Raw genomic sequence first — 26,687 nt, forward strand, 5'->3', positions numbered from 1 at the left:
TACAAGAGAATGAGCAGCTATACCAATGTACAGTGGGTATACCGTTGATATACAGTGTATTTACACATTTACAGTATCAGTATGAATATATCTAAATGCAGAGAGTGCAATACTGTATAGTGCAGTTATTTTATGTACAGTTCAGAGATGCCTGATGCAGTGTGCAGCATAGAGTGCATAGTCATTTAGTCTCTGTGGGCCAGATGGTCAGTTGGTGAGGGTCATAGAATGGGTGAAGTAACTTTTCAGGTGGAGGGAGGTTTTGGTCATGAGTGACCTGAACCACCTGTCAGAGGTGAATTTTTAGAGGAGGGGGTGACTGAGATGGGAGGGGTCGGGGATGATATTTCCTACTCGCTTCCTTGCCCTGAAATCGTGCAGGACCTCTCTGCAGACTGTACAATGCATTGCAGACACAGATCCAAACCAGACGGTGATGGAGGCGGTGAGGATGGACTCAAAGATTGATGCGCAAAACCGGATCAGGATTGACTGGGAGATTTTGAGTTTTTTCAGCTGACTCAAGTAATACATGCTGTGACAAGAATGGAAGTACTGTATGTCTAGTCTCATTAAGATAGCATTACCAAAGATCTACATTGTGGAAGTAAAGTCAGCTCAGATGTTTGTAAGGCCATTGCAATTCTGTGTGTCTAAATGGAGACATGGTCTGAGTCCAAAACGGCACCGTATTCCTAGTCAGAAGTAGTGCACTATATAGGGAATAGGGTGCCATTTCAGATGCAACTGTAGTGAGAGAGAGTAAAAAGTCGACTTTGTTGGTGAAATACATGAGCCACAGTCAGTGAAGAGGGGGTGTCTCTGTGTTGTCCCTGTTCTAATTGTCAGTGGCTGTGGGGACTGGGCACTGGGCTTACACAGCTGCAATCACTCTCCACTTTACCACTAATTGCGCAAAACAAAGGCTGTGGCACGGTGATGGTGATGTTCCAAACAGTGGAAGCAATTATGTGAAGCAAGAAACATACAGAATGTATGTATTCCGTTAGTTGGCAAAAGCATTGAAGCACAGATATATCTGGGTTGTGTCTCAAATGGCACTACATAGTGCACTACCTTTGAGCATGGATCCTTGTTAAAAGGAGTGCAATATATACGGAGTAGGGTGCCATTTGGGCGTAGAAATAGATAGGGTCATGTCTCACGAAGATAAATAACAGACAGTATTCCCAAACTAATCCAATCGGTTGGATTTATTGCATACTGAGATGATTGTTCCAGTTTAGATGACTGAGGTAGTCTCAGTATTCAGTCATTCTGAATGCAGGTTGCCGGGGTGATTGACAATTCCACTTGTTGGATATCCTAACTCTGGTGGAATTCCAATAGGATTTACACATCACTTTGCAAGCCAGCATAATGTGATTTGCAAGTCTGATGTTACCTGTAAACCAGGATATTTCTTACACCACTGTGTTAGTGTAATGCTCCGGGTGTCGTGGGTGTGGAGTCAGACGCAGGAAACAGAGAGTGCAATGCTGTGCTTTTTAATGCACAAACGCACCACAGGGTGCTCACAACAATAACAGCCCCAAACACGGGGGACGAAAAATGTACAACTGAAATATACGACAAGGAACAAACACGTTCCTCTACTACAGAACCGAAGGTCACAATAATTAATCCCGCACAAAAAACAGGCGGGCCGGCTGTCTAATAAAGCCCAACTAATCATTCACAAACAGGTGCTAACAATAAACATATAAGGAGGGGAGGAAAGACAATCAGTGGCAGCTAATAGGCCGGTGACGACGACCGCCGAGCACCACCCGACCGGGAAGGGAAGCCACCCTCGGTCGGACTCGTGACAGTTAGGGTATAACTAGACCCTCAAAGAAAGGCCTTGCGATATTTGTTTTGTTATAAATAATAACATAAGGCGGTTCTAGGAAAAACCTTTAGATAATAAAATGGTTATTGGTAGAACCCTTCATAGGAGGGTTCTGGTAAGAACCATATGCACAGGGTTCTTTGAAGATCCCGACATAGAACCCTCTACAAAGGGCTCTAAACAGCACCATCAAAGCTGAAGAACTTGTATTTATTTATTTTACCTTTATTTAACTAGGCAAGTCAGTTAAGAACAAATTATTATTTTCAATGATGGCCTAGGAACAGTGGGTTACATCCTACACATGTAAATATGGTATTGGAACTGATCCTGGGACTGACCGTGTATATACAGTAGCTTGCTTACTTTCTCTGGTTCTTCTTATTTCTTTTTCTCAGGTGCTTTTGTTCTACCTAACTTTATAGTACTACTTATATTGATTACCTGTTGGGAAATAACTTGCATGAAAGATATAACTGTACTTTTGAATTTGATAATAAAACTTAACTTGAATGCCCCCTCTCATGACCACTTCCTGTGTTCCCCCTCAGAGCCAGGGGCCGGCTGTACCCTTTCATCCGCCAGAAGGTTTAGATGAGGACTGCTACGAGGAGGCTGAGCCCTTTGTTTCAGTCAATCACCCCACAGGTATGCTCAACAAGTCATTAAATACATCAGTCTCTCCCGCCCTCTCTCTCTCCCACTGTCTTTCTCTCTCTGTCATGAGCCATTGCAAGCAACTTGAGTTACTTTCACAATGGGATACATGTGACTTTGTGCTGTTTCTACAGTCAAATAATTTACTTGAAAATTACAGTCGTGTGATATGTATATGGCCAATATACCATGGCTGGATGCCTGGATACAGCCCTTAGTCGTGGTATATTGGCCACATACCACAAACCCCCAAGGTGTCTTATTGCTATTATAAACTGGTTATCAACGTAATTAGATCAGTAAAAACAAAGGTTTTGTCATACCCCTGATATACCACGGCTGTCAGTGCTCGAACCACCCAGTTTATAATTGTGCTATTTTTCATCCTCAAACCTTTGAACTTCCACAGTTGTATACTATGTATTTGACTCAAAATAAAAACCCTGCATGTTTCACTTTTTAGAGTAGTATCAAAAATAATACAGAAATGCATCCCCTGTGTGTGTGTGTGTGTGTGTGTGTGTGTGTGTGTGTGTGTGTGTGTGTGTGTGTGTGTGTGTGTGTGTGTGTGTGTGTGTGTGTGTGTTCATGCGTGCATGTCCTCCAGACAAAGGTGACTCAGACAGCAGTCACTACGAGTCATACGGGGAGGAAGATGAGGAGTTTGTGAAAGACCGGGCCCCCTACATCCAAAAGAGTGCCTCCCAGCCCTGTCTGCGGCCCACTCCCGAGTCACGCATCTGTGGCTACCTGTGGAGGAAGAAATGGCTGGGCCAATGGACCAAACAGCTCTTTCTCGTCCGCAACAATATGCTCTTGGTAAGCACATCCCTAAGGACAGAATACACAGTGAAGTCACCTGCTGGGTGTCGGTGAACGTGTTTCGAAAATTTTTCATCCAGGTAGGCAATTGCCTTTTTTAAAGGCATTAACCTCTAAATAGCCCAGAAATTGTTAGTCTTATTTGCCTGTTTCATGTAGCTTCTAGATCTACAAATGATAGACAAAGTCATATTGGCAAGAGCAGTTAGTGGGTTTTGCCATTCTTTTAAGGTCAAATTATTCCCACGCACCTGCAACAAGCAAACTCAGATGTGATTTTCCTATTTTGAATAACAGTGCTACAAATGTGCCAAGGACCTCTACCCTCTGCTGGAGTTGAACCTGCAGGGCTGCCAAGTGGTGTACAAGTACAAGCATAACAAGAAGATGCAGCACGAGCTTAAGGTGGTGGCTGGCTCTGACATGGTGGTGATTGGTTTCCAGAGCTGCCAGCAGGCGGAGGAATGGAGGAAGGTTTGGTTGTGTTTATCATTACAACATAGTCCCACAGAGTAAGAAACAGGAAGAAAGATAAAACATTTTTTGTAATAAGACTGTAACGAGTGTGCTGAGAGGAGTCGGGAAGCAAGTTCAGGGAGTGAGTGTTTTAATAAATAAATGAAACACGTAACACAAACAACGCACTGACATGAAAACAGTGTCAATAACAACTGAGGAAAGAACCGAAGGGAGTGACAGATATAAGGAAGGTAATCAGGGAGGTGATGGAGTCCAGGTGAGTCTGATGTGCAGGTGCGAGTAACGATGGTGACAGGTGTGCGCCATAACAAGCAGCCTGGTGACCTAGAAGCCGGAGTGGAGCACACAATGACACCTACAGAAGAAGTAGCCAGCAATGTAGAGCAAAGGGAGGAGTCAAAGGAAATGGCTTTTTTGGATGGGTAAGCACATGATTGTCCGAACAGGCCTGTCTAGCCTATCTGAAATTAATTGCTGCATTATCAGGTTATTATCAGACTGGGACAATTTGATAGTTATGACAGTATTTGGAACTTGGGAGATATAGGGCATGGCTGGATAAGTGTCAGCATTAAGGCAGATTCCTGGACACATATTAAGCCTGGTCCTTGACATAAAATCAAGATCAGTGAAGAATCTCCACAGAAAATTCTGCCCCTAAAGATTTTGTGTGTGTTCTGTTATGAATTCGTACTTGATGTTTGGCTGGCACCTAGATCATTGAGGAGGTGAGTGGAACCTCCTACTATGAGCAAGAGTCCCAGAGTTCCTCATCGTTACTCAAGTGTGACAGACTAGACTCTTGCAGGGTAAGTAATCTGCCACTACAAGAATTAAAAATACTCCTGACCTTAGTTCACATTCAAATAACTTCCTCTCGACTTGAATGAATTAGGTAGCGCAGATTTGATCTAAATGCAGCACTTTCATGTGTTGTTTTCCTCACAGTCAAACACAGTCATACACACTTCCGACTCTGATGAAGAGAAACTGTCCAAGCTGCCCTCTGCTCTCAGCAGTGGGGAAATGAAGGATAAAGGTAAGCACGAGCAGGCAATAATTCTGTCCCTCTCAGCCTATTCCCGTGTTTTGTCAACATAAACAAATGCCTCTGGTCGGAACAGGACTGGAGCAACCTCTGTTTCAGAGGCTAAATATACAGTTGGTCGGCAGTTTACATTCACTTAGGTTGGAGTCATTAAAACTAGTTTTTCAACCACTCCACACATTTCTTGTTAACAAACTATAGTTTTGGCAAGTCGGTTAGGACATCTACTTCGTGCATGATACAACAAATTTTTACAACAATTGCTTACAGACAGATTATTTCACTTATTATTCACTGTATCACAATTCCAGTGGGTCAGAAGTTTACATACACTAAGTTGACTGTGCCTTTAAACAGCTTGGACAATTCCAGAAAATTATGGAATGGCTTTAGAAGCTTCTGATAGGCTAATTGACATCATTTGAGTCAATTGGAGGTGTACCTGTGAATGTATTTCAAGGCCTACCTTCAAACTCAGTCCCTCTTTGCTTGACATCATGGGAAAAATCAAAGGAAATTAGCCAAGACCTCAGAAAAAAAATTGTAAGATGTCCACCAGTCAGTCTGGTTCATCCTTGGGAGCAATTTCCAAACGCCTGAAGGTACCATGTTCATCGGTACAAACAATAGTACGCAAGTATAAACACCATGGAACCATGCAGCCATCATACTGTTCTGGAAGGATACGCCTTTTGTCTCCTAGAGATGAATGTACTTTGGTGTGAAAAGTGCAAATCAATCCCTGGACAACAGCAAAGGAACTTGTGAAGATGCTGGCGGAAACATGTACAAACGTATTTATATCCACAGTAAAACGAGTCCTATGTCAACATGACCTGAAAGGCCGCTCAGCAAGGAAGAAGCCACTGCTCCAAAACCGGCTTAAAAAAGCCAGACTACGGTTTGCAACTGCACATGGGGACGAGATGCACAAGATGGTACTTTTTGGAGTAATCCCTCTGGTCTGATGAAACAAAAATAGAACTGGTTGGCCATAATGACCATTGTTGTGTTTGGAGGAAAAAGGGGGAGGCTTGCCAGCCGTCGAACACCATCCCAACCGTGAAGCACGGGGGTGGCATCATCATGTTGTGGGGGTGTTTTACTGCAGGAGGGACTGGTGCACTTCACAAAATAGATGGCATCATGAGGACGGGAAATTATGTGGATATATTGAAGCAACATCTCAAGACATCAGTCAGGAAATTAAAGCTTGGTTGCAAATGGGTCTTCCAAATGGACAATGACCCCAAGGATACTTCCAAAGTTGTGGCAAAATGGCTTAAGGACAACAAATTCAAGGTATTGGATTGGCCATCACAAAGCCCTGACCTCAATCCCACATACATTTTGTGGGCAGAAAAACTGAAAAAGCGTGTGCAAGCAAGGAGGCCTACAAACCTGACTCAGTTACACCAGCTCTGTCAGGAGGAAGGGACAAAATTCACCCAATTTATTGTGGGAAGCTTGTGGAAGGCTACCCGAAAAGTTTGATCCAAGTTAAACAATTTAAAGGCAGTGCTACCAAATACTAATTGAGTGTATGTAAACTTCTGACCCACTGGGAATGGGATGAAAGAAATAAAAGCTGAAATAAATCATTCTCTCTCCTATTATTCTGACATTTCACATTCTTAAAAGAAAGTGGTGATCCTAACTGACCTTAGACAGAGTTTTTACTCTGATTAAAACTCAGTTTTTCACAATTCCTGACATTAAATGTATTTGGCTAAGGTGTATGTAAACTTCCGACTTCAACTGTCTTAAGTTGGTCCGTAGGGACTGGTTGCATCACTGAGGACTCTGTGAAGACAGTGTGGTATTGTTTGCCTCGTTTGATTGTTAATAGAAGTCTACCTTTAAGTCAAAACAGGCACGTTGTTGTTGTAATACTGGCTCATTATGAACAGGAGATTCCTGGGGAATTGATTTGTCACCATTAGAGTCTGGAGAGAGACATGAATGTGGTGGTTTTAGGCTGTGTCCAAAGTATCATACTTTTGACCAGGCCCCATAGGGCTATACTGTATATATAGGGACCAGGGACTGTGTATATATAGGGACCAGGGTCCCATTTCAGACGGAGTCATATACCCTGCCCAGCTTCTTTGTAGCCCTGATTTTGTAATTAGTGTTGTGGCGTGACTCTCATTAATGACTGTTATTTATTGAATAATAACCTACTATGTTTAATTGTTACTGGATTAAATTAATCATGTAACAATTAACTCTTTAGGAAATTGGGGCACCACGGGATAAGTTTTTTACTGAGACACTGTCTCCCGATTTAACTCAATATATATATTGATAACAGTCACTAATCATTTCCTCATATCACTCTCATTCTGAACATCACAGACTTCATGAATCTGCACAAAGTCTTACTAATCATTCCATACCACACAAATTGATTTGATTATTTATTTACTAACAAACTAAATGATAACACAGGATACACACACAGGTTATTTATTTGAAACTTAATATGGCGACAACAGGTCCCTAGCGGACAGCATAATATTACACTTGTTACACAAGATGTTAACCTCTCTGGGATATGTGAACTAGCGTCCCAACTGGCCTAAAGCCAGTGAAAATGCAGAGCGCCAAATTCAAATAAATTACTATGAAAATCAAACTTTCATGAAATCACATATGTAAGATACCAAATTAAAGCTACACTTGTTGTAAATCCAGCCAACATGTCAGATTTCAAAAACGCTTTTTGCCGAAAGCAAACGATGCTATTATCTGAGGACAGCACCTCCGTAAACAAAGAGAGAAAAGCATATTTCAACCCTGCAGGCACGACACAAAACGTAGAAATAAAAATATAATTCATGTCTTACCTTTGACGAGCTTCTTCTGTTTATGGGACATATTGAGTGCCAACATCACAAATGGTCCTTTTGTTCGATTAATTCTGTCGATATATATCCAAAATGTCCATTTATTTGGAGCGTTTGATCCAGAAAAACACCAGTTCCAACTTGCGCAACGTGATTACAAAATATCTCAAAAGTTACCTGTAAACTTTGCTAAAACATTTCAAACTACTTTTGTAATGCAACTTTAGGTATTTTTTTTATGTAAATAATCAACAAAATTGAAGACGTGATGATCTGTGTTCAATACAGGAGGAAAACAAACTGTAGCATGCTTTCTGGTCACGCGCTTCTAACAAACAGTACACTACAAGTTATCCTCGTTCTGAACAGGGCTATTTCTTCATTTCTCAAAGGAAAAACCTCAACCAATTTCTAAAGACTGTTGACATCCAGTGGAAGCGGTAGGAACTGCAAGACGGCCCCTTAGAAATCTGGATTCCCAATGAAAAGACATTGAAAAGAGTGACCTCAAAACAAAAATCTGAATGGTTTGTCCTCTGGGTTTTGCCTGCTAAATAAGTTCTGTTATACTCACAGACATGATTCAAACAGTTTTAGAAACTTCAGAGTGTTCTAATAATATGCATATCTTATATTCTGGGGATGAGTAGCAGGTAGTTGAATTTGGGCGTGCATTTCATCTGGACGTGAAAATATTGCCCCCCTATCACCAAGAAGTTAAAGAGAGAGAAAGTGAGAGAGAAATAGAAGCAACACTTGGATACATTTGGGAACGATGCTCACAGTAACCCTAATACCTTTTGGGTAAGAAGTAATGCATGTATTTACGTGTTGAAGGTCTTCATCTGGTATCTCTGTTGGGCCCAGACCTTTGTGGAAAGGGTTCCGCTTTGTGAGAAGTGTTCGATTGGGCCTTCTTCTTCGGATAACCTTCCCCTTTGTTCTCAGGTGTAAGTCTCTGATTTTCTACAATAGGTCACAATGTCCTTCTTCTTAGTTGCCTGTTGACTTGCACTGGTTCTGGAAGAGAGGTCTTCTGAGGACAGCTAATCAACCATGTCGATGATCCCCAGAGTGATGATGAGAGCAGTGTAGCCGACGATGAATTGAAGAGAATAAACTACTTAAATTCAATTTCTTAGATACAGTACTTAGAACAGCTACTCAACCGCAGCATTGATTGTTAGAGGTTCCTTTGTCTTCTTCCAGGGTCATGACTAATATAGACCAAGCCGTAGCTTGTGGTCCTTTTAGTCTGGTATGTTAATTCTTAACTCAATCTTTTTTACACCCGGGTTAAAAGGGGGCATTTTTGACATGCTGACACGCTCTCTGTGCTCCCTGGGTTGTGGCTAGTTACGAGGCAGTATTCTAATTACTATGATCTCATTAGAGAACTAAAATCACAGGTCCTATCATCACAAAAACATTCTCTTCATCATTGATATTTTCTACAACACGTAATGGATGTAAACCTGATATACACCGTGTAAAAGCTCCTTAAATTACAATGTTTTGTTCTAATTTCTTTATACAATTTTTAATGACATCACAAAATAGACAATCATTTTATATATTCCATCTCTCATCATTCCCAACATTCGGATGTTGAAATATATTGTCCCACGTTCAATGTTTGATGTTGAAGTTTTGGGAGGCACACTCTTCTGTAACAAAAAGACATTCCATTCACCCATACTAAAGACCAGAAAGGAACCATTTGCTGCATTACAATTAACGATCGAGGTGAGGTGTTATAAACCCACACATCAATCCCCCACCCCCTCTATTTCACACAGAAAATAGTATGTTCAATATGAAAGGCAAATTCCCGCGTCCTCTCCTTCTCGAGCCGAAAGTCCGATTTGCTTCAGGTGGTAACCTAACAAACGCACCAAATACTTGTTTGGTTTTCAAAAAAGAAGCCTGAAACCTTGAATAAAGACTGTTGACATCTAGTGGGAGCCATAGGAATTGCAATCTGGGTGACGGACATGCATAGAAATAATAGGTTTACATAATAAGAGCCTGGGAGCTCAAAAACAAAACAATATTCTTCCGCCTGCCATATCAATTATTTTATAGTCTCAGACATTATTTTAACAGTTTTAGAAACGTCAAAGTGTTTTATATCCACTGCTACCAATTATACGCATATCCTGGCTTCTGGGCCTGAGTAACAGGCAGTTTCTATTTTATTTATTTTATTTCACCTTTATTTAACCAGGTAAGCTAGTTGAGAACAAGTTCTCATTTACAACTGTGACATTGCCAAGATAAAGCAAAGCAGTATGACACAAACAACAACACAGAGTTACACATGGAATAAACAAGCGTAAAGTCAATAACACTATAGAAAAAAAGAACGTCTATATACAGTGTGTGCAAAGGGCGTGAGGAGGTAGGCAATAAATAGGCCATAGTAGTGAAGTAATTACAATTTAGCAGATGAACTTCATATGGCTGCAGGGGCAGTATTGAGTAGCTTGGATGAAAAGGTGCCCATTGTAAACGGCCAGCTCCTCAGTCTCAGTTGCTAATATATGCATATTATTATTAGTATTGGATAGAAAACACTCTAAAGTTTCCAAAACTGTCAAAATATTGTCTTTGAGTATAACAGAACTGATATTGCTGGCGAAAAACCCTGAGGAAAATCAAAACAGGAAGTGGCTTCTATTTTGAAAACTCCATGTTCCATAGCCTCCCTTTGCTCGATTTAAAGAGATATGAACCAGATTCCTTTTCCTATCGCTTCCTCAAGGTGTCAACAGTCTTCAGACATAGTTTCAGGCTTTTATTTTGAAAAATAACATCGCGTCAAGTGGTCACATGAGTTTTGCTTGCGCAACAGAATTTGGACAGCCATTGTTTTCCCCTCTCCTACTGTGAAAGACATTTGCAGTTGATGTATTATCAATTATATATTTTAAAAACAACCTGAGGATTGATTTAAAAAAACGTTTGACATGTTTCTGTGGAGATAATGGAAACTATTTGGAATTTTCTTCTGCATTGTCATGACCGCTCTTTCATGTGGATTTCTGAACATAACGCGACAAACAAACAGAGGTATTTTGAATATAAAAATCATCTTTATGGAACAAACTGAACATTTGTTGTGTAACTGGGAGTCTTGTTAGTGAAATCATCCGAAGATCAAGGTAAACAATTAATTTGATTGCTTTTCAGATTTTCGTGACAGAGCTACCTGAAGTGTACTTAATGTTTATGGTGCGATCGATAAATTTACACAAACGGTTGGATTGCTTTCGCTGTAAAGCATAATTTCAAAATCTGACACGACAGGTGGATTAACAAAAGGCTAAGCTGTGTTTTCCTATATTGCACTTGTGATTTCATGAATATAAATATTTATAGTAATATTTATTGTATGTAGAGCTATGCTATTCAGCGGTTGTTGATGACAATTATCCCGATAGGGGGATTGTAGCCATAACAAGTCAACACTGGAGTGATAAATGAGCAGATGATGATGTGCAAGTGGAGATACTGGTGTGCAAAAGAGCAGAAAGTAAATAAAAAACAAAATGAGGATGAAGTAGGTAGATTGGGTGGGCTATGTAGGTAAAGGTGGTAGATGTAGGTGAAGGTAGGTGAAGTAGGTAGATTGGGTGGGCTATACAGATGGACTATGTACAGCTGTAGCGATCAGTTAGCTGCTCAGAGACCTGGTGTTTAAAGTTAGTGAGGGAAATATAAGTCTCCAGCTTCAGCGATTTTTGCAATTCGTTCCAGTCACTGGCAGCAGAGAACTGGAAGGAAAGGCGGCCAAAGGAGGTGTTGGCTTTGGGGATGACCAGTGAGATATACCTGCTGGAGCGTGTGCTATGTGTGTGAGTTGTTATCGTGACCAGTGAGCTGAGATAAGGCGGAGCTTTACCTAGCATAGACTTATAGATGACCTGGAGGCAGTGGGTCTGGCGATGAATATGTAGCGAGGGCCAGCCGACTAGAGCACACAGGTCGCAGTGGTGGGTGGTATAAGGGGCTTTGGTAACAAAACGGATGGCACTGTGATAAGACTGCATCCAGTTTGCTGAGTAGAGTTTTGGAAGCTATTTTGTAGATGACATCCCCGAAGTCGAGGATCGGTAGGATAATCAGTTTTACTAGGGTAAGATTGGCGGCATGAGTGAAGGAGGCTTTTTTGCGAAATAGAAAGCCAATTCTAGATTTGATTTGGATTGGAGATGTTTATTATGAGTCTGGATGGAGAATTTATAGTCTAGCCAGACACCTAGATATTTGTAGTTGTCCACATATTCTAGGTCAGAACCGTCCAGAGTAGTGATACTAGTCTTCCACACCTTCCATGGTCGGGTGCGGCAGCGAACGTTTGAAAAGCATACATTTGGTTTTACTAGCGTTTAAGAGCAGTTGGTCCATGGAAGGTGTGTTGTATGGCATTGAAGCTCGTTTGGAGGTTAGTTAACACAGTGTTCAAAGAAGGGCCAGATGTATACAGAATGGTCTTGTCTGCGTAGAGGTGGATCAGGGAATCACCCGCAGCAAGAGCGACATCATTGATATATACAGAGAAAAGAGTCGGCCCGAGAATTGAACCCTGTGGTATCCCCAAAGAGACTGCCAGAGGTCCGGACAACAGGCCCTCCGATTTGACACACTGAACTCTGTCTGTAAAGTAGTTGGTGAACCAGCCGAAGCAGTCATTTGAGAAACCGAGGCTATTGAGTCTGCCGATAAGAATACCGTGATTGACAGAGTCGAAAGCCTTGGCCAGGTCGATTAAGACGGCTGCACAGTACTGTTTTTTATCGATCGCACTTATGATATCGTTTAGTACCTTGAGCGTGGCTGAGGTGCACCCGTGACCAGCTCGGAAACCGTAATGCACAGCGGAGAAGGTACGGTGGGATTCGAAATGGTCAGTGATCTGTTTGTTAACTTGGCTTTCGAAGACTTTAGAGAGGCAGGGCAGAATAAATATAGGTCTATAACAGTTTGGGTCTAGAGTGTCACCCCCTTTGAAGATGGGGATGACCGCGGCAGATTTTCAACCTTTAGGGATCTCGGACGATACGAAAGAAAGGTTGAACAGACTGGTAATAGGGATTGCAACAAAGGCGGCGGATAGTTTTAGAAAGAGTGGGTCCAGATTGTCTAGCTCAGATGATTTGTACGGGTCCAGGTTTTGCAGCTCTTTCAGAACATCTGCAACCTGAATGACAAAGCTTATATTGGGGACACTACAGGGCTGAACTAACGAAATCTGGAGAAAAAGCTGGGGATTTTATTTTATTTTATTAGGATCTCTTTTAGTCCTCATTTGGACGAATCTTCCAAGAGTCCTTAAACATTAAAATACAATTTATTATATGATCCCATTTTCACGTATAACACACTGATACAAACAGACATGATACACTGACATATTGACCAGATAAATACTCTTAACAGTCTAAAAAGATTGATTATTCATCTACCATAGTCCAGCACAAATTCCCTATGTATTATATTTAATCTGTTTAAAAATATTGTTGGAATGTATATATTGAAATGTTTCTGGTTTGCTCAGATAAATTTTTCCACTTCTTTATTGCTTTAAATTAAAAAGTTATTTTGCCTATATCTCTTTTCTGTCTGGATAGCACATAGATGGTGGACAAGCTATTCCTGGGAATTACTGAATGTCTGTCCGTTACCAACCAAACTGTTGTGGATATTGGTCAACAATCTTGTTGATTGATGACCAACCATGAGCATTGAGTATGACTACTACAGAAGACCCATATCTCCACCTTAAACAATCATTGCTGCTTTTTTCTGTGCAATCTGCAGCCTCCTATTTTCACTTGCTGATGCACTTCACCAGACCACAGAACAGTGGTTCACCTGACTCTCAATTAATGCTTGGGTTATTTGCTTAAGATGGATCACATAATGGGGTTTCAGGATATATTGCCGACTTTCAGAAAATCAGGATCGCTTCCGCCCCACTGCTGATCCTAGGACCACATTAGGTCTTCCATTGCATGTGTGCGCCTATGTACAGTGCCTTGCGAAAGTATTCGGCCCCCTTGAACTTTGCGACCTTTTGCCACATTTCAGGCTTCAAACATTAAGATATAAAACTGTATTTTTTTGTGAAGAATCAACAAGTGGGACACAATCATGAAGTGGTTGGATATTTCAAACTTTTTTAACAAATCAAAAACTGAAAAATTGGGCGTGCAAAATTATTCAGCCCCCTTAAGTTAATACTTTGTAGCGCCACCTTTTGCTGCGATTACAGCTGTAAGTCGCTTGGGGTATGTCTCTATCAGTTTTGCACATCGAGAGACTGACATTTTTTCCCATTCCTCCTTGCAAAACAGCTCGAGCTCAGTGAGGTTGGATGGTGAGCATTTGTGAACAGCAGTTTTCAGTTCTTTCCACAGATTCTCGATTGGATTCAGGTCTGGACTTTGACTTGGCCATTCTAACACCTGGATATGTTTATTTTTGAACCATTCCATTGTAGGTTTTGCTTTATGTTTTGGATCATTGTCTTGTTGGAAGACAAATCTCCGTCCCAGTCTCAGGTCTTTTGCAGACTCCATCAGGTTTTCTTCCAGAATGGTCCTGTATTTGGCTCCATCCATCTTTCCATCAATTTTAACCATCTTCCCTGTCCCTGCTGAAGAAAAGCAGGCCCAAACCATGATGCTGCCACCACCATGTTTGACAGTGGGGATGGTGTTCAGGGTGATGAGCTGTGTTGCTTTTACGCCAAACATAACGTTTTGCATTGTTGCCAAAAAGTTCAATTTTGGTTTCATCTGACCAGAGCACCTTCTTCCACATGTCATGTGTGTCTCCCAGGTGGCTTGTGGCAAACTTTAAGACACTTTTTATGGATATCTTTAAGAAATGGCTTTCTTCTTGCCACTCTTCCATAAAGGCCAGATTTGTGCAATATACGACTGATTGTTGTCCTATGGACAGAGTCTCCCATCTCAGCTGTAGACCTATGCAGTTCATCCAGAGTGATCATGGACATCTTGGGTTAGAAAACATACTGTATTAATAGGTTAGGGGTGAGACAGAAATCTGGATTGTGTTCCTGATGAACTACGACTGGGGGTGTGGCAATTTTCACATGGATGCTGTCGTGCCAAAATCCTACATTTAGAATCGTTTTCAATCTATAGATATTCTCCAGTTCAACATCCGACATCATCAGTAATCATCAACGTGTATTGGAATTGCCGACCCCAGACTATAGGCCAAAGGTGACTGTAGTGGATTTATCGTGGTTGTGGTAGCTGGGGTCAATATGTTGTGCACCACAGTTGAAGTCTGTATCTAGTCTGAAGTTTACATACACCTTAGACAAATACATTTAAACGTTTTTTTTAGGGTCACCACATTATTTTAAGAATGTGAAAGGTCAGAATAATAGAGATAATTATTTATTTCATTTTAAATTTATTTCATCCCATTCCCAGTGGGTCAGAAGTTTTCATACACTCAATTAGTATTTGGTAGCATTGTCTTTAAATTGTTTAACTTGGGTCAAACGTTTCGGTTAGTCTTCCACAAGTTTCCTACAATATATTGGGTGAATTTTGGCCCATTCCTCCTGACAGAACTGGTGTAACTGAGTCAGGTTTGTAGGCCTCCTTGCTCGCACAGGCTTTTTCAGTTTTTCTGCACACAAAATGTCTAGGATTGAGGTCAGGGCTTTGTGATGGCCACTCCAATACTTTGACTTTGTTGTTCTTAAGCTAACTTTGGAAGTATGCTTGGGGTCATTGTCCATTTGGAAGACCCATTTGCGACCAAGCTCTAACTTCCTGAAAGGTGTTACTTTAATATAACCACATAATTTCCGTTCCTCATGATGCCATTTATTTTGTAAAGTGCACCATTCCCTCCTGCAGCAAAGCACCCCCACAAGCACCACCACAACATGATGCTGCCACCCCCGCGCTACACGGTTGGGATGGTGTTTGTCGGCTGGCAAGCCTCCCCTTTTTCCTCCAAACATTACGATGGTCATTATGACCAAACAATTTTTGTTTCATCAGACCAGAGGACATTAAAAAGTACCATCTTTTAGATTAGCTAACTTCTTAGTAATGACTCGGGACATCGGTTTTGATACGAAAGCTTCTTTTAGTAAGAATACTTGTTTACGTTACGTTTAACAACAATTGTTTTGGTACAGAGCAATGCAGGTAAGATGCTGTCGGAAAGTCAGCCACAATCACCAAAAACCTGCACATAATTGGCACGTTATCACTCATTCCTCTCGCAAGGCATTCTGGGACTTGCAGTCAAAAAGCGTAATTCAACACAACCCAATACAATTACATATGCAAATAAATCTAAAGATTAACTCAAATATCTCAGCTCAAAGAATAAACTTAAACATTAACTCTAACACATTAAAGTTACAACACCATCTTTGTCCCCATGTGCAGTTACAAACCGTAGTCTGGCTTTTTTATGCCGGTTTTGGAGCAGTGGCTTCTTCCTTGCTGAGCGGCCTTTCAGGTTGTCGATATAGGATTCGTTTTACTGTGGATATAGATACGTTTGTACCTGTTTTCTCCAGCATCTTCACACGGTCCTTTGCTGTTGTTCTGGGAATGATTTGCACTTTTCGCACCAAAGTACCTTCATCTCTAGGAGACAGAATGTGTATCCTTCCTTAGCGGCATGACGGCTGCATGGTCCCATGGTGTTTATATGTGCGTACTATTGTTTGTACAGATGAACGTGGTACCTTCAGGCGTTTGGAAATTGCTCTCAAGGATGAACCAGACTTGTGGACGTCTACAATGTTCTTTCTGAGGTCTTGGCTGATTTATTTTGCTTTTCCCATGATGTCAAGCAAAGAGGCACTGAGTTTGAAGGTAGGCCTTGAAATATATCCACAGGTACTCCTCCAATTGACTCAAATTATGTTAATTAGCCTATCAAAAGCTTCTAAAGCTATGACATCATTTTCTGGAATGTCCTAAGCTGTTTAAAGGCAAAGTCAACTTAGTGTATATATACTTCTGACCCACTGGAATTGTGATACAGTGAATTATAAGTTAAATAATCTGTCTGTACACAATTGGTGGAAAAGGTACTTGTGTCATGCACAAAGTAGATGTCCTAACTGACTTGCCATAACTGTAGTTTGCTAAGAAGAAATTTGTGGAGTGGTTGAAAACAAATTTTAATGACTCCAACCTAAGTGTATGTAACCTTCCGACTTCAACTGAATGAGGGGATTCTATTCATGGCCAAGTGATCCAAAGAAGAGCTAATTTCACTGAGAAATCCTCCAATTACAATCAAACCAATTGGACATGGGCATAGTCCTGGTTCATGAACTCTGCTAGCCTTCCTACCAACAGGAGGGTTTTGTTCAGGAGAGTAGCGTCTGTGTTTACCACCGTAATAGAATCCTGGAGAGACTTTCCCGCATGTTGCAACCTGAGTATCTGTGATTTCATCTGTTGCTGGATAAGTGGCATATCTTTAGGGATCTCCCTAATGTTTATTTTGACTGTGGCTATACTGACTGCATTGACAGCAGTGGTACCTAGAGCAAATAGTGACTCTACGGCTGCACCTATCGAGAGTAGCTCCCAACAAAACGTTTTTCTCACCTGGGCTCTGCTGGTTTTGACTGGGTGACTGTGAACTTTTGGAGTTGGGCCAACATAGGGGCAGTGTCTATCTAGGCGTGCTTAACTGCCTGTGTGGTCCAGTCAGCCCTGGCCAAACTCAAATGTGCCACAGGTGGAATGTGCTGGCAGTAAATGTTCTCTGCAGTTGATTATAAGGAGTCCTGGATTATCGTTGAGAATGATTCCCGTAGGGGGTTTCACTTGTGAGTATCTGCTGGGTTAGTTTTGACCAGGAACTCCATCCTAAAAAATGCATAATTAGAGATATTGTTTGATTATTTCAGTTATCTGGTTTTTGTAAATGAAAATGTTATGAAACAACTTTTGCTGATTTCCCTATATCAAACAGCACAGCGCAGGACAATATCGACAGTGACATGAACGTATATCTTGTAGCTGGGAAGAGAAGAAAATATGTTAGGTGCAACGTACTGATCTACTGGAAGGGATCAGCTGAGGATACTTAAGAATTTTCTTAGTACCTCTGATTTGCTAGGTTTCTATCTATTTGGTGCTGGATTGTACCCCTTCTATTCCCATGGAGGATTGTACAACTTGATTTGGTTCCTATGGACCCACATGAACGTGGTGTTTTGTTGACCTTTGCTGATTCTGAAGCGACAGGTGACAACTTCACCACAATCTCGCTGTCCAGTGGGGCAGGAACTCGTTGCGACGCCCAAGGGTTTGGTGTATTTGTAGTTCCACACCTTATCCCCGACCTCGAGGCCTTTTGTCGTAGTGGGTTTTGTCACCTTCTGCACTTCTTTCCAACTTTCCTTGAGCATACGCTAAGGTAGTCTGGAGGTGCAGTCACAAGTCCGTCATGTATTGATGAGCCGTGTAGGCGGTGGCTGAGGCGACATCTCCCGGTTGGTACAGGAAATGCAGTGGAAGCGTCGTTTGCCGGCTCATCATTCTCTCGAATGGGGTTATTCCCATAGACCTATTGCGTGTGGCTCTGGTTGCCATCTGTACCATTGGGAGTTTGAGGTCCCAATATTTGTGGTTGGCTGCTACATATTTCCTTTCTAACCTGCCGGAGCTCCTAGGGTGGTACGTGATGTAGAGTTGAACTTCAACTCCCAGGAGCCACCACATTTTGGTCATTATGGTTGCGGGCAGGCAGGAGATACTTGTTGCCTCTAGCCAACCTGGCAACTGGGCCAACCCAGTCAATCTGGGTTGAGTGTTGCAAGGGTGCTCTGTGGAGGGGCTTGGAGGGTTGAAACTGGCAGCAAACTAGACAACCCCTCACGTATTGTGCCACGTCTTGTTCCATGTGAGACCAGTAGGCCACCTGTCGCAATGTTTCACATGTGGCCTTGACCCCCCCCCTATGGCCTCCACATGGCACGTCGTGGGCATGAGCTATCATTACCCCCCTCCCCTTTAGGAACCACCCACATTTGTATGGCGTCAGTTTCTGAAACATAAACCAGTAGGTCATCTACAAGTGTAAGGTGCTGTTTAGTTGCGTACTGCGAATGCAAATCGTGTGAGCCTGCCAAAGCCAGCTCGGACACTGAGTGATTGACAGGATCAGACAAGAAAGCCATCAAAGTGGCGAGGGACTCATCTTGGTGTTACATTGCTACCAAGTCACCATTCAGGAATGAATGAGTTAGCAACACAATATATTAGTGCGAAGACGTTTTCTACTACATGGCTACGTGTTACTGCAGATACCATGGTCGCCTCAGTGATCATTGCATTCTGAGTATCGAACACCCAAGGGGTGCCGTGAATTGCACCAGATTTTGCCATGCTGTCGGCATGGTCGATGCCAAGTTTGTCACAACCAGATGATTTGGAGTGTCCCTTGACTTTCTTCCAATACTCATGTATGTCGTATTTGGTTATGAGGTCATCGTAAGCTACAATGAGCTCTTTGTTTTTCACTTCTTTACACTCAAAGTAGTCATGTGCTTTTGTTTCCAAAACAGCAAATGGTATAAGAAGGTGAGTCTTGGATTGTTTGAGTCGATGCAGATTGCCAGTTCTGACAAGTCATGTTTCACCGCTGTTTGCTCAGTGATAAGTGTGCCAGCAACTTCTGCGACCTGGCTGGTCTTGTTGCCTAGCTGAAATTGAAGAGGTTTACATGGAATGTTGTGCCATACCAATCCCACACCAGTTTGCAAGTGTTCTAGATGATGAACAGCCATCCACAAATACCATTGGCATGCCAAGACACACGTTCTCTTCAAAGTAGTCATGGTTCGAAGGCAACGGCGGAGCTACGTTGTACGTTGTCGTCGTCACCACAGTGGTAACTCACCACCAGAGCCCCGCCTAAAGGCAGGTGTTTCTGCTTTTGCATAGTTTACTACCACATCGTGGCTCTGCAGCGTCATTAGCCAAGCCACTATTCTGCTGTTGTGTACAGCACCCTCAGCTTCGTTGGCTTTTCAGAAAAGTCACGGGCTGGTGACATGTTTCTTTGATCACCTTTTGTCTGCCAACATAACTGATGAAGTGCTTGACAGCCCAGACTGTCGACAGCAGTGCTTTTTCGCAGTCCAAGTACTTGTGTTGCTTGCGTAAGCAACCACACATCTGTCTTGGTCATATTTTTGGTACAACCCAGCACTAAGGCAGTGCTTTGAGAAACCGACTTCCAAAAACAACGTCTTCTCTTTGTTGGGGTATACCAAGCAGGTTTTTCAAGGAACTCACAGCTTCGTTGTGAGTGGCATCACAAATGAACTGGGTGTCTTTCTGAAGAAGACGGGTCAAAGACTTTGACAAGTCGACATATTTTTCAATGAATTGACGGGAGTAATTACACACTCTGAAGAAGCTGCGCACCTCATAAAGCTTTGTAGATGTTTTGATGTTGTGGACTGCTTGTGGCAGGATGTCAGCACCCACTAGAAGTCCAACCTAGTTTACCTTGATCCTGCATCATTGTCCTTTCATGATAGCCAACATAGCCCCTGCCACTCCAAGTTGGGTAAGAACGTGGTCTCACTCCTCATGAGAACATCGTCCACAAAAATTATCGTCCCCCTGGTGGCTGCATCTGGCATTGCCGTGGTCCAGAAACCATTTGCGACGTCGACGGTGGAGAAGTACTTGGCAACTCTTGGTCGAGCTGTGTCATTGGCCAACGAGACAATAGAACCAGCTTGTTGAGTTGTCTATAGTCAATGGTAAGACACCATTTAGCCGTTGGTTTCAAAACAGGCCACACGGGAGTGCTTTACAAACATAGAGCTGCTCCGGGTGGCATAGGAATATGAACCACATGAATACCGTAACATCGCAATCCACCGTGTCTGTCAAACAGATCTCGCTGTGTTTGTTAAATAATTCCCTCAACTGATGCTGCCTCTGACAGTAGCTGTAGTACCTATGCATGGAAACCAGGATACTGTTCGGCGACATCACACAGGTCTTCATCAGGTGGTGACGGCATGTCAATGTTGGGGGAATCATCGGCTATTAGTTCATCAGTGTGTACCTCACATGACGATGGAGAATATAAACAGCTCGTTGTCAGAATCGACATCCAGCCTGACTGTTGATGTGTCAATACGGGAGTTATTGCGGTTGCCTTTGATAGGCCTCCCTAGACCAATCTGGTGAGGGTGGAATGCTTTTTAGGAAGAGTCCCAATCATGGGAACAACAAGTTCAAAATCTTGGAAGGAGTAATCAATCAATGTTCCTTGCTGATTGTGCCGAGGAATGGAAATATCCGCTTGAGTCAGATTCTGCAACAAGAGGTAAGTGGATCTAGCGTTTAGCTCCAACAGCGGGTTATAGTTATATAACCCACTAGTTAGCCCCAAGTCTAATAATTGCAGAGAGGGTGCCTTCTATCTGGTTACCAGGTTCAGTCTTACAGAAACTTTTTATTTTTTAAATATTGTTTTCATCCCTTTTCTCTCCCCAATTTCGTGGTATCCAATTGGCAGTAGTTACAGTCTTGTCTCATCGCTGCAACTCCCGTACGGACTCAGGAGAGGCGAAGGTCGAGAGCCATGCGTCCGAAACACAACCAAACCAAGCCCATCCTACCCGGAATGCCCATCCTACCCGGAAGCCAGCCCCACCAATGTGTCGGAGGAAACACCGTACACCTGGCGACCATGTCAGCGTCCACTGCGCCCGTCCCTCCGCGGGAGTCGCTAGTGCGCGATGAGACAAGGATATCCCTGCCGGCCAAACCCTCCCTAACCTGGACGAGGCTGGGCCAATTGTTCGCCGCCCCATGGGCCTCCCGGTCGCGGCCGGCTGCAACAGAGCCTGGACCCAGAATCCCAGAATCCCAGAATCTCTAGTGGCACAGCTAGCACTGCGATGCAGAGCCTTAGACCACTGCACCAATCGGGAGGCCACCTCTGTGGTTCTTACCAGTATCACCACGGCGGACTTAGTTATCACTTTGCAAGCTTCAGGAATAGTCTGCCCGGATACCATCCGCACAGGGTTATAAGAAAAGGTTTGTTTGTCTGGCTGCATCAAAGACCAAAGAACTTGGTGTATAGTATCAAGTTTAATACCCAATCTTACCAAAATGTCCGCTCCCACATCGACTGTATGTGGGAGGATCACAACAACCATTAGTTAATGAGAAACTTCCTTTGTTCCAAAGCGGAGTGATAGCACACACACCCCTAAAGAGTGACGTATGGGGAGTCATTCCCAGTGGAAATCGGAACGATTCCGGAACAAGGGGTGGCAGTTAGCCGCTTTCAAAATGTCGTTGAACACTTTCAAACTGATTGCAGATCTTTCGGTCTAGGTTGCCAGTATGGCATCCTCAACCATCGTGCTGTTTAGGCACACGCCACCCATCAGTGGGAGGGTGGTATGTGTCGGCTGGTGATTCACCCATCTCATGTTCTGTTGAATTTCTGAGTCAACCTGTCATTTGCCACAAATGGTGAACTGGTGTTCACAAATGGTGGACCAAGTTCACCAGGGTTACGTCAGTTGATGATGTCGAACCCTCATTGTTGAACAATGCATTTCATGTAGCCTTTGATAAATGTGGTGAAGTCAACATAGTTGGCATAGTTATTTGTGACCAGACTTGGTTGGTTTTTCAATCCATTAGTGGTGCCAAACGGTCAATTAAATCTATCCCAATCAGCATCTGTTCGGTGTCAATGACAGTCATGTACACAGGGTGTATAAGTGACACGCTTTTGAAGTTCAGTTTAAGGAGATTTACCTCGCTTGGTTAGAGGCGAGGTAACCTCAAAGTGTAGAGTCGCAATGTTCGGCTTTTAACCAACATTTGGCTGTGTCCACTGCGCTATTGAGTTTATCCAGCAAAGTGTGAGATATGAGGGAAATAGTTGAACCCGAATCTATCAGTGCATCACAGGTCAAACAGTCCTCTAAGACTGCTATGAGGTATGGTCTGTTTCAGTTCGTTTTTCTGTGTTGGGGTGTGTTGGAATAACGGAGCGTTTGGTTATCTGTGTCGATTTACAAGACAAATAACCACCTTTGTGATCCAGTGGGTCCTCTATCGGAATTGGAGAGGAGTCAACGTTGCAACGCTGCTTACCTTGTGCAACACTGCTTACATCTGTATCAGAGTATGTAGACAAAACCCATGGGCCTGTGTCTAGATCGAGCGGGCCTTGGACAGGGATTTGAGTGAGGGCGGGGGTAAAGTGAATGTTGACATCCTGGCGAATGGAGTGAATTGCGGCGGACTCTCTAACTTTACGCCTAGTCATAGGTGACTTATCCTTGTCCTCTTTCTCAAAATTCTTCCGCTGCAGTACATATTTTATCAGAGCTACTAGACCATTTCGGTTAACGTTTTGATCGTCACTGAACCCTTTGTTGCTGTTGTTATGCTTGTTACTTTGTGCCCTGGCCCTTTGTGAGGGTTAGGTGTAGAAATGTAGCGGTCTCTATGGGGCCTGTTTGGTTGAAGACATTCTTTATAGCTATCATTACTGTGGTTATCGGTGTGGTTGTTACTTGGTAGCCACCCACCTTGTGCATCATCTTTTGCCCCTCCTGTCCCTGAGGCCACACCTTCCAACTAGAGTGATTGTCCCCCCCAAAGCTTGAAAACCGAGCTGTCCGAGCTCTTAGCCTGGCTTGCTTTCGATGCTTCAAAAGTTGTGCTCGCAAGCTCTCAGAGTGCCTGAGATTGGCAAATCAACGTGAGTAGGGCCCAAGTAGTTAATTAATGAAGTTGGGATACATGTTTGACAGAAACATTTGTTTGAGTGGTAATAGCTCTTCCATTCCTGTTTCAGTGAGCATCCCAAAGTAAGCTAAATGAAGCCTATAATTGTAGGCTTGTGGGTGTTTATTCCGAGCTTGTCTGACATTGTTAGCCAGCGAGCTGTCGTGTTTGCAAGTCACAGAACCACTGAATTCTATTTTCAGTTTAGCATAGTCGTTTCTTACGTGTTGCTGTTGTAGACGGATTAACCTTGGATGTTCGCTTCAACGGGTAAAGCCTGTCAGTATTCATAGCGTTAGGGTAGCCATCCAAGGCATCCTCTATGTCTGCTAAGAATGTCTCAGTGTCATTTGGCTTACCTGGAACGGGGTCAAAGGTGCGGACGTTTTTAACAATTTTGTCAAGCTGTTCCTCTCCAAGTGCACGGGGAGCATCTTATTGTCTAGCCAACTCCTGACCATAAGAGTTAGAAAGAAAGTCATGACTAAGGCTGTGGTGGTCATGAAATTTTGTCTGCCGGTGATTGTCAAGCAAATAACTGCCGGTCTCACGGTAATTGACCGTTAATAAACATAAACACATTTAGCATCTCCTGGCTTCCATGCATAGTTAACAAGCCACTGATGCAGACCTTTGGAGCATCTACATTTTGAAAGTATAATAAGTCCCAGGTAATATAGCCTACACCATCACAATAAATCCATTATTTATCTTAGACATGTCTAAAGAAACATGATATGAAGAAAATACAGTCTATTTCAGAAGAACATAATGGAATACTCTGAATGGTCCTTGTGTGTGACCCTGATCTGGCTATGCCTTGGCTGTGGGCTACATTGGTTAATTTATCAGACATTTGTTTAGAATTCCATGGCATTATTTTATATTATTTTATTGAATGAATAATACAATTGAACATAGCTGAATAAAATAGAAAGGATGTTTTCTCTAAACGATTGGAGGCAGTGTGCAGTGGTGTAAAGTAAAAAATACTTTAAACTACTAATCCAGCAGATTTGATGTGTATCTGTACTTTAATTGTTTTTTGTATTTTTGACTGCTTTGACTTTCACTTCACTACATTCCTTATTAAGAAAATATTGTACCTTTTACTCCATGCATTTTCCTCGACACCACCTAAATGTAGTAGTTACATTTTGAATGCTTAGCAGGACAGGAAAATAGTCAAATTTACACACTTATCAACCGAACATCCCTGGTCATCCCTACTGCCTCTGATCTGGGGGACTCACTAAACACACATGCTTCGTTTGTAAAATATGTCTGAATGTTGGAGTGTGCCAGTGGCTTTCCGTAAATTAAAAAAACAAGAAAATTATGCCATCTGGTTTGCTTAATATAAGGAATTTGAAATTATTTATACTTTTACTGTTGACATACTTAAGTATATTTTAAACTAAATACATTTAGACTTTTACTCAAGTAGAATTTTACTGGGTGACTTTTCCTTTTACTTGAGTCATTTTCTATTAAGGTATCTTTACTTTTATTCAAGTATGACAGTTGGGTACTTTTGCCACCACTGGCAGTATGCACATACTGTCACGTCCTGACCTTAGTTCCTTTTTTATGTCTCTGTTTTAGTTTGGTCAGGGCGGGCATTCTAGGTTTTGTAGTCTAGGTTTTGTATTTCTATGTGTTTGGCCTGGTATGGTTTCCAATAAAAGGCAGCTGGCAATCGTTGTCTCTGATTTAGGTAGCCTGTTTTCCCCATTTTGGTTGTGGGTGTTTGTTTTCAGTCTTTGTTTGTCTGCACCAGACAGAACGGTTTAGTTTGTTCCGCGTTGTTGTTTTTTTGTTCTAGTGTTCAGTTTCTTTTTTAAATCTACCATGAACACGTAAAAGGCTGCACCTTGGTCCTCTTCACCTTCTTCCACCTATGACAACTGTTACACATGCAGCTATTCTGTGTTGAGGGTTAACAAAGAAACAGGTACTCCTATATGCTTAATTTAGAGTGATTATGTAACTGTAGTTGTGATACAAATGTTGGGCTAGATGTTTTGATTTTTAATACATTATAAGGCTGCATGATGTGACTAATGACGATTTGAAAAAAATTGCATGAAAGGCATGAGGTCTGCTTTGTTTTTTTTTCTACAGGCTGTACACATTTCATCAGTCTCTCGTTCACAAGTTGACACGAAGCATTTGATAATGCCTCGGATTTCCCGGCTGCATCCCCTTTGTGTGGCCGTAATGCCCCCTTTTGCGGACAGTGGTCGTTGTGTCCTTGGGCTGAATTGTAACGGCGTTCTTCGTTTGTTGAAAGAGAGTCGGACCGAAATGCAGCGTAGTGGTTACTCATGACTTTAATGAAAAAAGTGACACATGAAATAACTATACAAATACGAAAACAACAAACGGAACGTGAAACCTAATTACAGCCTATCTGGTGAACCTACACAGAGACAGGAACAGTCACCCACGAAATACAAAGTGAAACTCAGGCTACCTAAATACGGTTCCCAATCCGAGACAACGAGAATCACCTGACTCTGATCGAGAACCGCCTCAGGCAGCCAAGCCTACACTAGACACACCCCTAATCAACCACAATCCCAATGCCTACAAAACCCCAATACGAAACACAACAAAATAAACCCATGTCACACCCTGGCCTGACCAAATATATAACGAAAACACAAAATACTATGACCAAGGCGTGACATGAATATAATAATTATTACAAGTGAAGACAGACATAACTGCGGCATCCTTATCCAATTCCAAGGTGCATATTGAAGATATTGGGAGAACTGTCCACATTCTTTCTTATCAGCCAACAAGATGAGTAGGCCTAACGAACAGCAAAACCACTAGCCTATGTCAATCTACTACCACCCATAGTACAAAAGTTGACTTATTATATTCTGTGCGACAAATAAATATTCCAAACATGGCCTGGGACAGTTGTAGGATGTGATAGATCCCAAATGAATACAAACACTAGCATCAAAAAACCTGTTTAAGCAATGAGCCTGACGCAACAGATACGAACGTTTAGCTTAAATTATTTATAAACTATTCGGCTATTTCTTCACATTAAATGCGCAGCAATGCACACACAGCAGTAGGCTATAAGCGTGAATGTTCCATTAGCAGGAAAACACCATTCTCAAAAGTGACCACAAATGCGA

At 42.3% G+C, this 26,687-nt stretch overlaps 1 protein-coding gene across 2 annotated transcripts in view; it reads left to right on the forward strand.

The window, feature by feature from the left end:
- The window catches only part of LOC109872283 (actin filament-associated protein 1-like 2), a 59,952-nt gene that overhangs the window by 24,771 nt on the left and 8,494 nt on the right, over nt 1-26,687 (forward strand). For both annotated transcript variants that reach the window (XM_020463465.2, XM_031807372.1), the window contains exons 5-9: nt 2,404-2,500; nt 3,117-3,328; nt 3,629-3,805; nt 4,528-4,620; nt 4,760-4,850. In XM_020463465.2, coding sequence (XP_020319054.2) covers nt 2,404-2,500; nt 3,117-3,328; nt 3,629-3,805; nt 4,528-4,620; nt 4,760-4,850 — 670 coding nt within the window. The remainder of the gene's footprint in view (nt 1-2,403; nt 2,501-3,116; nt 3,329-3,628; nt 3,806-4,527; nt 4,621-4,759; nt 4,851-26,687) is intronic.

This window comes from Oncorhynchus kisutch, linkage group LG27 (genome assembly GCF_002021735.2).
Source record: "Oncorhynchus kisutch isolate 150728-3 linkage group LG27, Okis_V2, whole genome shotgun sequence".
NCBI lineage: Eukaryota > Metazoa > Chordata > Actinopteri > Salmoniformes > Salmonidae > Oncorhynchus > Oncorhynchus kisutch.